This window comes from Drosophila subobscura, chromosome U (genome assembly GCF_008121235.1).
Source record: "Drosophila subobscura isolate 14011-0131.10 chromosome U, UCBerk_Dsub_1.0, whole genome shotgun sequence".
Classification (NCBI taxonomy): Eukaryota; Metazoa; Arthropoda; class Insecta; order Diptera; family Drosophilidae; genus Drosophila; species Drosophila subobscura.
The window spans coordinates 17,866,842-17,877,201 of NC_048534.1; the positions used below are offsets into that span (position 1 = coordinate 17,866,842).

General features: G+C 48.2%; 4 protein-coding genes across 4 annotated transcripts; all 4 read left to right on the plus strand.

The window, feature by feature from the left end:
* The first annotated feature begins 100 nt into the window (after positions 1-100).
* Positions 101-976, plus strand: LOC117901145 (apolipoprotein D). The gene is made up of 5 exons (XM_034811788.1): positions 101-150; positions 204-431; positions 490-575; positions 635-733; positions 793-976. Exons 1-5 carry the CDS (start codon positions 128-130, stop codon positions 930-932), a joined length of 576 nt encoding a protein of 191 aa, XP_034667679.1. The 5' UTR covers positions 101-127; the 3' UTR covers positions 933-976.
* Positions 977-4,704: 3,728 nt separating this feature from the next.
* LOC117901142 (pseudouridine-5'-phosphatase) lies at positions 4,705-5,861 on the plus strand. The gene is made up of 2 exons (XM_034811785.1): positions 4,705-4,860; positions 5,166-5,861. Exons 1-2 carry the CDS (start codon positions 4,794-4,796, stop codon positions 5,819-5,821), a joined length of 723 nt encoding a protein of 240 aa, XP_034667676.1. The 5' UTR covers positions 4,705-4,793; the 3' UTR covers positions 5,822-5,861.
* A 9-nt stretch (positions 5,862-5,870) lies between these two features.
* Positions 5,871-6,640, plus strand: LOC117901143 (probable pseudouridine-5'-phosphatase). The gene has a single exon (XM_034811786.1). It carries the CDS (start codon positions 5,904-5,906, stop codon positions 6,618-6,620), a length of 717 nt encoding a protein of 238 aa, XP_034667677.1. The 5' UTR covers positions 5,871-5,903; the 3' UTR covers positions 6,621-6,640.
* Positions 6,641-6,758: 118 nt separating this feature from the next.
* LOC117901141 (probable pseudouridine-5'-phosphatase) lies at positions 6,759-9,735 on the plus strand. The gene is made up of 3 exons (XM_034811784.1): positions 6,759-6,882; positions 6,943-7,801; positions 9,608-9,735. The coding sequence occupies exons 1-3, from the start codon at positions 6,771-6,773 to the stop codon at positions 9,687-9,689; spliced, it is 1,053 nt and encodes a 350-aa protein (XP_034667675.1). The 5' UTR covers positions 6,759-6,770; the 3' UTR covers positions 9,690-9,735.
* Positions 9,736-10,360: the final 625 nt, after the last annotated feature.

Genomic DNA, 10,360 nt, shown 5'->3' on the forward strand with positions numbered 1-10,360 from the left:
TTTATGGTAGTTTAAATAAATCCACCTTGCAATTGCCTTTTGTTCTGCTCTTTCCTTTACCAATCGTTTTCGTCAGGTCCCTCAACTGCTTTTAATTCCAATTCATTCCATTCGAAACCGCTGCAACATGATCACGCTGCAGTTCTTCGTGTAAGTAGCCAGCAAAACCCAACAAATAGCCTCAAAATAACTTCTTTCAACAGTTTTCCGTTGCTTATTTCATCCGCATTGGCTATCATCGCCCTCGAGGGCCCTTGTTCCACAAACATGACAGCTGTGGGGGACTTTGATATGGATAAGTTCTTGGGCAAGTGGTACACCTATTCCGTTTATCCAAGTTTCTCGAAGCGTGTGCCCAAATGTCAGTCGGTGGATTTTAAGAAAAAAGGTGATGAACATTACTCCATAAGAGCTTCAGAGCTGAGCACCAAGTAAGCCAATGAAAGTGTCCAAGAAATATTGGAAAATTATCCGAAAATCTGTTCACAGCACCGACACGTTGAAGATAAAAAATGAGGAGGTGAAAAATGTGGACGCAGCGCGCGGCAGATACGATTTAATGACCAAAAACAGTGGTAGGCAAAAGGCAATTACTTTATTTAGTTTTCCATTATTTACATAATCTTTTCTTTAGCCTTTCCTGAGGGCATTCAAATCTATGTGCTGGACACGGACTACGACACGTTTGCCATACGCTACATGTGCTTCGATGCCAGCAATGTTTTCAGCTTTCGTAGGTCCAAAAATGTAATTTATATTTATTTATTTATAGCTCCAATATTAATGTTTCAGATTGGGCTACCATTCAGACCCGCATTCGTCTGCCTCCATCGGATGTTATTTTTACAGCTCAGACTTTGGCTCGCAGATCTGGCATTATTCTGAGCAAAATGATCAAAACACCACAGGATGCGTGTCCACCAGATACTTAGGGCAGGGAATGCTTTTGCTGCAGCAACGATTTGCTGGAAGATTGGTTCAAGTAATGCTTTGATAGCCGTGTCTAAGAGGGTTTAGAAATTGGATCTTTGGAAAGGGTTTTCAATAAACTTTAAAATGTTTTCAGTGGCACCAGACATTGGAGTTTTTTGGAAGGGTTGAAGAGCCTCATTCTTCTTGGAGTATTATGATCATAGATCACACATTGTCCAAACTTCCCATCTAATTTGTTAACAAACTTTGGCTGCTACTTCCCTTCTTCCCTCCGCTTTTCCCACCCGCCTTTTCTCGTGTTTACAAATAAAACAAATGTTGGCCCACAGAAGGAAGCATAAATCAGAAAACCGCAGTCGGAACGGATGCGCATAGATAAACCTCATGCCCCTGAACAGCCATTCGGCAGACACACGCTCCCAGATATCGCTGCGTCCCCGCTCCCACCCCGAATCCCTGGTCAGGAATAAAGAAAAAAGGACAATTGTAAAATTAAACAGCGAAAAGGCAGGACAGAGAAAGGAGAGCGTAGAATGGAGACAACTCACAGCAGCGTCCATTGGGGAAATTTTATGGTACAACGATTTTAGAAGTCGTACATATGCCCGTACATATTTACATACATTTCTACATACTTACATATATTTTATTTGCCATTTTTCTGGCTGTGTTTTTTGTTGTTTTTGTGTTCGTACCCACCCGCGGCGGAGTTTCGAGTTGGGTTTTTGCATCGTTTGTTGCATGGGTCACCTCTGTAGATGGGGCAAGCAATGTGGCAGCAACCCAAGGAGCACACAGGCGAGTCCTCGGACTACTCGCTATGCATACAAAATTTGTTTCGTAAACAAAGTAATGCCATTACAAACAAATTGGACTTTGTGCCCATGTTTTGCCAGCCTCCGCAACCGTTTTCCGGGACACATTGTTGCAGCTGCAGACCCTTTGGGAAATCGCTCAAGGAAGAGGCAGCCAGTGGAGTGAAGTCCTTGATGATTGAGGGAATATGTGACTGACATTTGAGCCTGCCTTCGGATAACATTTATTGAGTGCCAAAGGAGCTCCTCAATGGTGAGATAGCCAGCGGCTATTGGGTTACTCTTTGGGAGATTATACTATTTATTCAATTTGGTATTCCTTTGCGGTGGCCCAGAGGGTCGAAGTCGTTCCGCCTGGAATTTTGGGTAAGGTTTGGGTCTAGGGGATTCCTTATGTTTGTAGGAGGATGGATTTCGGGCACTGTTGAGTGTTGCGGCTGTTGCAATGCGGTGGTGGAAAGCATACGAAGCTAGAGGGGGGGTCAGAGCGTCGCTTTACTCGAGCTTACGCTCGGGAGCCGCGTGGATCGTGAGAGCGAGCGCGAGACGGGAGCGCCACGGGTGCTGTTAGCGGTAACAGGCTGTTACGCTATGCTGTTAACAGTGGGAACAGACTGTTATGATACGCCGTTAACAGTGCTGCTAGACTGAACACCTTAAGCTGCGAGCTTTAAGGTTTATTTTACTTCTAGCTATTTCCTTTGCCAAATCCCACAATGTCCAGCGCTTTTAATTCCTTATTGACTCGTTGCAAAATGCCAAATCAGCTAAATCAATTTACTGCCACAATCATCAAGGAACGGGGGCCACAAACGGGGCACAATCACATTCAATCCCTCTACGTCGTCTTTCAGTCAATAAAATGCCTTTTAATTAATCGAACGAACACCCAGACGGGCGGCTGTCCTGTGTGGAGTCCTCGTAGCATCTGTATGGCGTCCTTGTGTCAGCTGTTGTGGGGCTAAATGAGTTGGTTCCCGAATGCAGCGACGAGAATTGTGCGCATAAATTATGCAGGAAACCATTTTGGTGGGCGCCCAGCCCAGCATTTATGGCCGTGAGGGAGTCTCGTTTTGTCTTTTTTTTCTACCATTTTGCCCAGCCACAAGGGACAACAGCCGACAACAATATGTTGTAAACGTTTAATTTCGAATGCACAGCCTCTAATCGCTGTCCTGGCAACGTGTGGCAGGACTCTGAGAGCCTCAATCTGTGTGCTGGCCGCGCGGTAATTGCGTTCATTGAATTGTTAACTGGTCGCCCCGCTGTCTACGACAGTCGACGGGGGGTGGAGGGGTCCACTGTCTCCCCGTAACCGCAAAGTTGCGCCCAAAAGCCGTTGTTATCCTCGTGGTCGCTGTGGCTGTGCCGCTCTGCCTCTGCCGTGTCTGTGTCTGCTTCTGCATCTGTTTCCCCTCAAGCAGCGTATCCCGGTCAATGCACATCAAACTTTTTGGCTCTCTCTCTCGCTGTCTCTGCATTTGGCATTTATTGGTATTGTTCCAATTAAAGTTGGACTTTGGGCCATAAAATATGCAAGCTCAGCCAACCAGTTGGCCATTCGATGGGATCCACCCAACCATTCAACCAAGCAAGCAAATCGATTCGATTGCCAGAAGTTGGACTTCGATTTTGGCGGGCCCCACAGGACATTAATGCGTTACGGTCAATGGTTTTGACTGCAGCAAAAAAAGAGAGAGAGAGAGAGAGAAGGAGCAGCGAAGTGAGTGCCAATAAAAGGTAATAAAAGTGGCCACACTTCAATTGGAATCCAAACTGCACTTGGAACGACGCGACGCGACGCGACTCGATAGACAATGCGGTCAGTATGAAGAGCTGCGCATTTTCTGTGCACTTTTCAGCGTATATTGTGGGGTTTATTGGCTTAAGTTGCCATTTGCTTGTGGGTTTAATGCACAGGCTTGATCTCGGGCAGCGCAGTCGGCGCACGCTCAGCACGTAAACGCTTCGTGTGGCTTTGGTTTATGCACGGAGAACGGCTGCAGCGGCAAAGAAAGAACTTTGTGTGTGGCCCAGCAGCGCGGCAGCGGCAGAGAAGCAAGAAACGTTTTTGAGCAGAGGGCAAAGATGCCAAATAAAGCTTTCTCTCTCTTTCGTTTACACTCCCTCTATGAAACTCTCTCAAAGGTAAATGCAAAGTGAAGATCCGTTGCTCTACTGCCGCAGCGGCAGAGAAGCAAAGAAACGGTTTTCGACTTTGTGCCTGTGCATACAAACGCACTTAAACATGTGATTACCTGCCTGCCTGAACTTCCCAAATTTTCGTAGGTATCCGCATATCATAAGCATTCAATATCCGCTAAACGCTCGTGACACAAGCAAAACCCAAACACCCAACCACGAATCAAGCAGCGCGACGCATTCACCTTTGACACCCCACCCGCCGCAGCGCCAAAATGCAACAAAGTTTGCCACATGCTGACCCCGTCACCACACACCGCTCCATACCCCAATCCGATGGCACGTATTGGCTAAGCCAAAGTTTCGGCGACGCGTTGCCGCAACTTGCGTCTTGTGGCATGGCTGGCAACTGCTTAATCAATTACGCAAGTTTGTAACAACATGCGGAAGGCAGGAGCAGGAGGCAGGAGAGCAAGGAACTCGGTGGAAGCGTGCGCCGCATGCATCAGACTTAGTCAAATATATAAAAATGCAACGAACCCTCCACCGAGGAGGCGCCAACGAAATGACAGCTGAACCCTGAACGCAGCCCAATTCGAGACTTTTGCAACAGCTGGCTGCAACTTGTGCAACTCCCAGCACGACGAGTGGGTGGAAATTCCCAAAAAGTTGCCAAAGTATTTGAAGCGCGAGGGAGAGACAAGGCGACGGCGGTGGCGTCGGCAAATGTCTAAATTGTTTAATTAAATCCTTTGAGAAACGGGCAAAGGCTTTGATCAGCCGAGGTTAGTTATCTTTGCTACAGTATTCAAAATTGAATTTTCAAATTAACTAAATCTGAGCCTTGTAGCATGTTGTAGTGGCTGGCAAAAGAGCGGTCCGAGGAGAGCTGAACCGGACAATATGGCTGCTAAGTCCAGCTACAAGCCCGTCACGCACATCATCTTCGACAGTGATGGGACGGTTATGGGTAAGGCGACATTCGTTACAGCAGCGGTCGGCATGTAATGTGTGGACTTTACTGTGCACAAAAACACAAACAACACACACAAAGCCAGAAGCGGAGAGAGCTTTCTTTGGCACCTTTGCGCTCTCGGTTCAAAAACGTTTCTTGCTTCTCTGCCGCTGCTGCGCTGCTAGGCAACAACAAAATTCTTTCTCTGCCGCTGCGGCAGTTCTCCCACGCGAAGCTTTTAGCGCTCTGCTGGCGAGATCGCTGCTGGCCTCTGCTTTACAGTATTGAATGTAATTAGTAATCCACCCTCCCTCTCTTAGACACCGAAAACATCTACACGGACGCCATCAACGAGATCGTCGAGCCCTTCGGCAAAACCTACACCTACGAGATGAAGCTGCGCTACATGGGCATGCCGGCGCTGCAGTCTGCTCAAAAGTTGGTCGCGGAGCTGCAGCTGCCGCTGTCCCCCGAGAAGTACCTCAAGATATTCGACGCTGTGGTGTTCAGGCGCATTCAGAACGTGAAACTAATGCCGGGGGTCAAGGACTTCATCCTGCATCTCCACGATCATCGCATACCCATGGCCATTGCGACGAGCTCGGTGCGTGCCGCTTTTGATGTGAAGTCGACGCCGCACAGGAACCTCTTGCCCGCTCTCCACCACGTGGTCTGTGGCAATGATCCAGAGCTGCAGCCGGGCAGGGGCAAGCCTCTGCCGGACATCTTCCTGCTGGCCGCCTCTCGCTTCCATCCTGCGCCCGAGCCCAGCAAGTGTCTCGTGTTCGAGGACTCGCCCAATGGCCTGCAGGCGGGCATTGCGGCTGGCATGCAGGTGGTGCTCATACCCGATCCCCGAGTGCCCGCAGAGCTGCGACGAGGCGCCACTCAGGTGCTTGATTCCATGGCGGACTTTAAGCCGCAGCTTTTCGGTCTGCCCCACTACGACACGTGCTCAAAGTTTGAGTTTGGCTAAGGGACACAGCACACCCATTGTAATCCATCAAAATTCAAAGTTCCGCAGCATAAAATAGAATCAAAATAAACTCCCCAAGGAGATGTCCGAATCGCAGGCCTCATCGCGGCACTGCTGCTTTCGTCCTGTCACCCACTGCATCTTTGAGCTGGACGGCCTGCTGCTCGACAGCGAGCGACTCTACACGAATGCGGTGCAGAAGATCCTCGATCCCTTCGGTCACATTTACAGCTTTGACCTGAAGCTGCGCTGCATGGGCTCAACCGCGGCGGAGGCGGCGGGCCTCATCATCGACAGCTTCAAGCTGCCCATCAGCCGCACGCAGTTCCAGCGCCTCCACAAGCTGCACAGCCGCGAGCATTTGTCGTCGGTGGGTCTGATGCCCGGCGTGGAGCGGCTGCTGCGGCATCTGCAGTCCTGCAATGTGCCCATGGCCATCGAGACGTGCGGCACTCGGGAGTTGTACGATCTGAAGGTGCGTCCCCACTCGCAGCTCTTTGAGGTCTTCCATCACGCGGTCGTCGGCAGCTCCGACTCGGAGGTGAAGCAGTGCAAGCCAGCGCCGGATATATTCCTGCTGGCTGCCTCACGCTTCGGGGAGGATCCACCCGCAAAGCCCGAGAACTGCTTGGCCTTTGAGTTCTCGCTGCTGGGCATGCAGGCCGCTCTGGCTGCTGGCATGCAGGTGGTGCTGGTGCCCGATGCGCTGCTCTCCATACGGCTGAGTGCTCCAGCTACGCTGAGACTGCGATCGCTGGAGGCCTTTAGGCCGCAGTACTTTGGGTTGCCACCGTTTTAGAGGGGAGTAACAGGAGGACGCTCCATCTCTTTTGCAGCCGAAATTCTCCTCAGTTTTAGCTGTCAATTTTGGGCTACAACTTCCACAAATTCAGTTTGAAAATTCCCAAAATTTCCTCCAAGTGCGTATCTTATTTTGATCACCACCAAAATGTGCAACAGATGCCGTCGCCCACCGCCGCCCTGCCCCATTTGCTGTCCGCCCAGCTGCTGCGAGCCAAGGATATGCTACTGCATCTTTGATCTGGAGAGTGCGGTGTTCGGTGAGTGACTTAAACGCTGCCTAAAGAGATATTAAACCCAAAGGATAATCCCTTCCTCAGACACCCGCAACATCTATCGCCGCGCAGTCATCGATATCGCAGCCAGCTACAATCGCGAGGTGCCGGAGCTGGTGCTGCTGCCTATCGGTGTCATGGCCACGGGTGAAATGGCGGAGCTGATTGTCCGCAAGTGCAAAATACCCGCCACCTGGGAGCAGTTCCTGCTGCAAGTCAACGAACGCGCCTCGGAGCTCATCTCCAATCCGCCGCTGATGGACGGCGTGGAGCGACTCGTGCGGCACCTCCACAAATGCTGCATAACCCTGGCGCTGATTAGTTCCAGCTGCGAGAAGCTCTACTGCCAGAAGATACGCGGACGGGAAGCGTTCTTTGAGCACTTTGAAACGTTGATCTGTGCGGACGATCCGCAGCTGAAGCGGCCGAAGCCGGAGCCGGATGTCTATCTGATTGCCATGTCGCGTTTGGGCGAGGCGGACACCGGCAACACCCTGGTGTTCGATGGCAGCATCAAGGGCGTGCAGGCGGCAGCGGATGCTCGGCTGAAGGTCATCATGGTGCCCGAAAGGGGGCTGCCCTACTGCTGGTCGGAGTTGTCAGCGCTGCGGCTGGAGTCGCTTGAGCAGTTCAAGCCGGAATGGTTTGGCATGGCGCCACTCAGCAAGGAAGCGCCGCGACCTAAGCCCAAGCCGAGTCCAATGGTTGAGAGTCCAGGACAGTCGATGGACAAACAGCAGTCTAGGGAAGAGCAAGAGTCCGGGGAGCAGCAGGAGTCCAGGGAACAGCAACAAGAGGGAGATGATGCAGGCACGGAAGAGAAGGAGCCAAAGGTAGTTGAAATTGCTGAAAATGAGGCGTCTGATAAGGAAGAAACCGGCTCGAAACGAGCCTCAAGGAACTGGTAAGTCGGGAGTCGGGATTACAAGATTGAAACTCTACAGAGTGCCGAGCGGAGATCCCTGCCATATACTCCTTTTTGGCAGCTCACTAAAGTCTCTTGCAGACATATTTCTATGACTCATTTAGTTCATAAATGAATAGAGATTATTTTAGCTGCAGTGCGAGTGATTTAAACATTCATTCATATGCACTTCGTACTCGACAGATTTGCGGTTAAATCTTTGCCGAATGGCAAATCATAAATGCTGGCAATCTGACTAAAAGCTTTGCCTACTCAGACTAGAATATAAGAGAGTTTTGAACAGAGTTTTGAACAGAGAATAGAATAGAGAATAAAACCCATAGACTAAATACAAATGTTGCCAAAGAAAATCATAAACTTATTCACATGCAAATACGAGCGGCAATATGGTAATGGTTCAAATCCAAACCAATTAAAATTTGTTTACCGAAATTGATCCGAAAAAAAACCCAGCAACCAACCATAGCTATGGAGTGCTCGTACTTTATTCATTGTTGCTTTTATCTGCTGCATAATGAAATGCAATTTAATTGAAAAACACTTTCTGGCTGATGACAAGGAAATTGAAACCCCATCAGCGGTGCCGAATGAAAACTAAAATGCAAATTCAGTTGGAGCTTAAAATGGATTAGAGGCAATAATGCCTGGCCAATGTTCGTGGTTCAATGGGTGTATACATTTCCCATCAAGTGCCATTCAATTAAAGATGATTAAGCATTTCCCTCAGACAATAAATAAATCTCCAGGCCAAGAGTCAACATTTTCCTGTCATCAGCTGCAGCCGCTCTGCCCCCCCATTTTGTTGTCTATTCAATGGCCAATTGTTTGACAATTTAATTATTCAACACATCACAACACACACTTGTCTGTCGTCTTAGGCCATATGTTTGGGCCAGATGCAGCTGCCAACTTGCAACTTCTGGCTCCAACTTATAATTACTTAATGCTCAGCTAGGAAAATGTGTCCCCTCCCAGCTTCAGCGGCAGACGACAGAGTGAATAAACCTTTCAACTCTTTAGACACACTCTTCCCTCCTCCTTTTTTTTTTTTTTTTGCTGTTTGTTCACTTTTCATTTTAGCTTTAGCTTTGGCTATAGCCGAGTGGTGGGAGAACCGACGAGGGTGTACTGTGGATTTTCTTATATTTTTGCAGCCTCTAAAATAGTCTAAAAACCAAGACAAATTCCTTTGGCAGCTCTTACTTTGAAGACACTTTTTGATCCCTTAAACTCTTCTCCTGTCTACCAGGTACTTCCTAGTCGATCAACTCTTTTTGTCTAGAATTCTCTCTAGCATTTTTTTTAACTTTTCCTTGCCGCTTCGCTGCCTTTCTTCCGCTTTTGCCTAATGAACGAACGAACGCCACAGGAAGCACTCAAGGGCAAAAAGCGCTGCTGCAAAAATAGAAATGGAATTTCGGAAAATATGCAAAAAAAGAAAAAAAAAGAAAAAAAAAATAGAGTGTGCAGCGTGAAGGAGTAAAAATAATAATCTAGCTGGGGGGGATCTCAGAGTTTGTAATTTCTTAATTAAATTAAGTTAGAAAAAAAAGAGCGCCGCGGGTGTTGCGTTGCTCAAAAGAAAACAGAATTGGGAACTGAAACGGGGGAAATCGTTTTCATTTTCACTCGCTTGGAAGTGATTTGCTTTGAGGTTTTAACGAAAAAATCCTCAAGGCTGCATTAAATATTCTTTTAGATTTAGTTTTACATTTTTAAGACTTAATTCATATATTTTTACCATTTATTTATATGTATATATTTGCCCATTCTTTATAATTTCAGGGATAAGATCCGAAGTTCGGTGCGGAAATCATTGAGACCCAGTCGCAAAGTGGAGAAGGATAATGCGTCTACCAAAGAATAAAAGCCAGCTAAAAAATCAACTACAAAATCTCGGGGTTCCAGCTGCACTTTTATTTAGTTTAAAAATTGCAAGTAGTTCAAAATTATTTATAAATTAAAGCGTTGAAGTTGAAGCTTCCAAGAGTAAAATTTGTGTAACTTTTTGGATCGAGCACTGCCATTTCCCCTGCAAACCAAATCGATTGGAAACCATCACCAAACGAGTGAGAGTACGAGTAATTAAAGGACCTTCCCTCAGTGCCAAATCCCAGTGTTGTTGGTTGGCAACAATTAGAGGCACAACATTGGGGATTAACATGTGTCGACGACGTAGACGACGACTGCTGAAAAGCTTTTATGGCCTCCTGCAGCATTCCACTAAATTAATGTTAAAATGCAAGAACGATGGCGACACAAATGCCAATGGGCTGTGTGGTGTGGATGTGGTGTGGGTTCTCTTTTGTTGGCGGGGATTCAGTATTGTGCATTCAGTGGGGGGCTTTGTGCGCTGCTTGTTATAAAGCATTAATCAAGCATACCTGCTGGGCAATGGAGCTCTCAGCTCCGCTCAGTCGCTGCCTCCGTCGCTGCCTGCGTCGCTGCTGCTGCTGCTGCGGCTTTTGCCTTTGCTTGTTTGCGGTGGCGACAAAGACTCCCGCCCGCACATTCATACACAGCATTGTGCCCACCACC

Excerpts from the sequence above, each read along its gene's own strand:
- LOC117901145 (XM_034811788.1), top strand. The coding sequence starts at position 128 with ATGATCACGCTGCAGTTCTTCGT. Across the intron at positions 576-634 it reads TTTAATGACCAAAAACAGTG|CCTTTCCTGAGGGCATTCAA; the intron begins GTAGGCAAAAGG and ends TCTTTTCTTTAG. Across the intron at positions 734-792 it reads CAGCAATGTTTTCAGCTTTC|ATTGGGCTACCATTCAGACC; the intron begins GTAGGTCCAAAA and ends TTAATGTTTCAG.
- LOC117901142 (XM_034811785.1), top strand. The coding sequence starts at position 4,794 with ATGGCTGCTAAGTCCAGCTACAAGCCCGTCACGCACATCATCTTCGAC. Across the intron at positions 4,861-5,165 it reads CAGTGATGGGACGGTTATGG|ACACCGAAAACATCTACACG; the intron begins GTAAGGCGACAT and ends TCCCTCTCTTAG.
- LOC117901143 (XM_034811786.1), top strand. The coding sequence starts at position 5,904 with ATGTCCGAATCGCAGGCCTCATCGCGGCACTGCTGCTTTCGTCCTGTC.
- LOC117901141 (XM_034811784.1), top strand. The coding sequence starts at position 6,771 with ATGTGCAACAGATGCCGTCGCCCACCGCCGCCCTGCCCCATTTGCTGT. Across the intron at positions 6,883-6,942 it reads TCTGGAGAGTGCGGTGTTCG|ACACCCGCAACATCTATCGC; the intron begins GTGAGTGACTTA and ends TCCCTTCCTCAG. Across the intron at positions 7,802-9,607 it reads AAACGAGCCTCAAGGAACTG|GGATAAGATCCGAAGTTCGG; the intron begins GTAAGTCGGGAG and ends TTATAATTTCAG.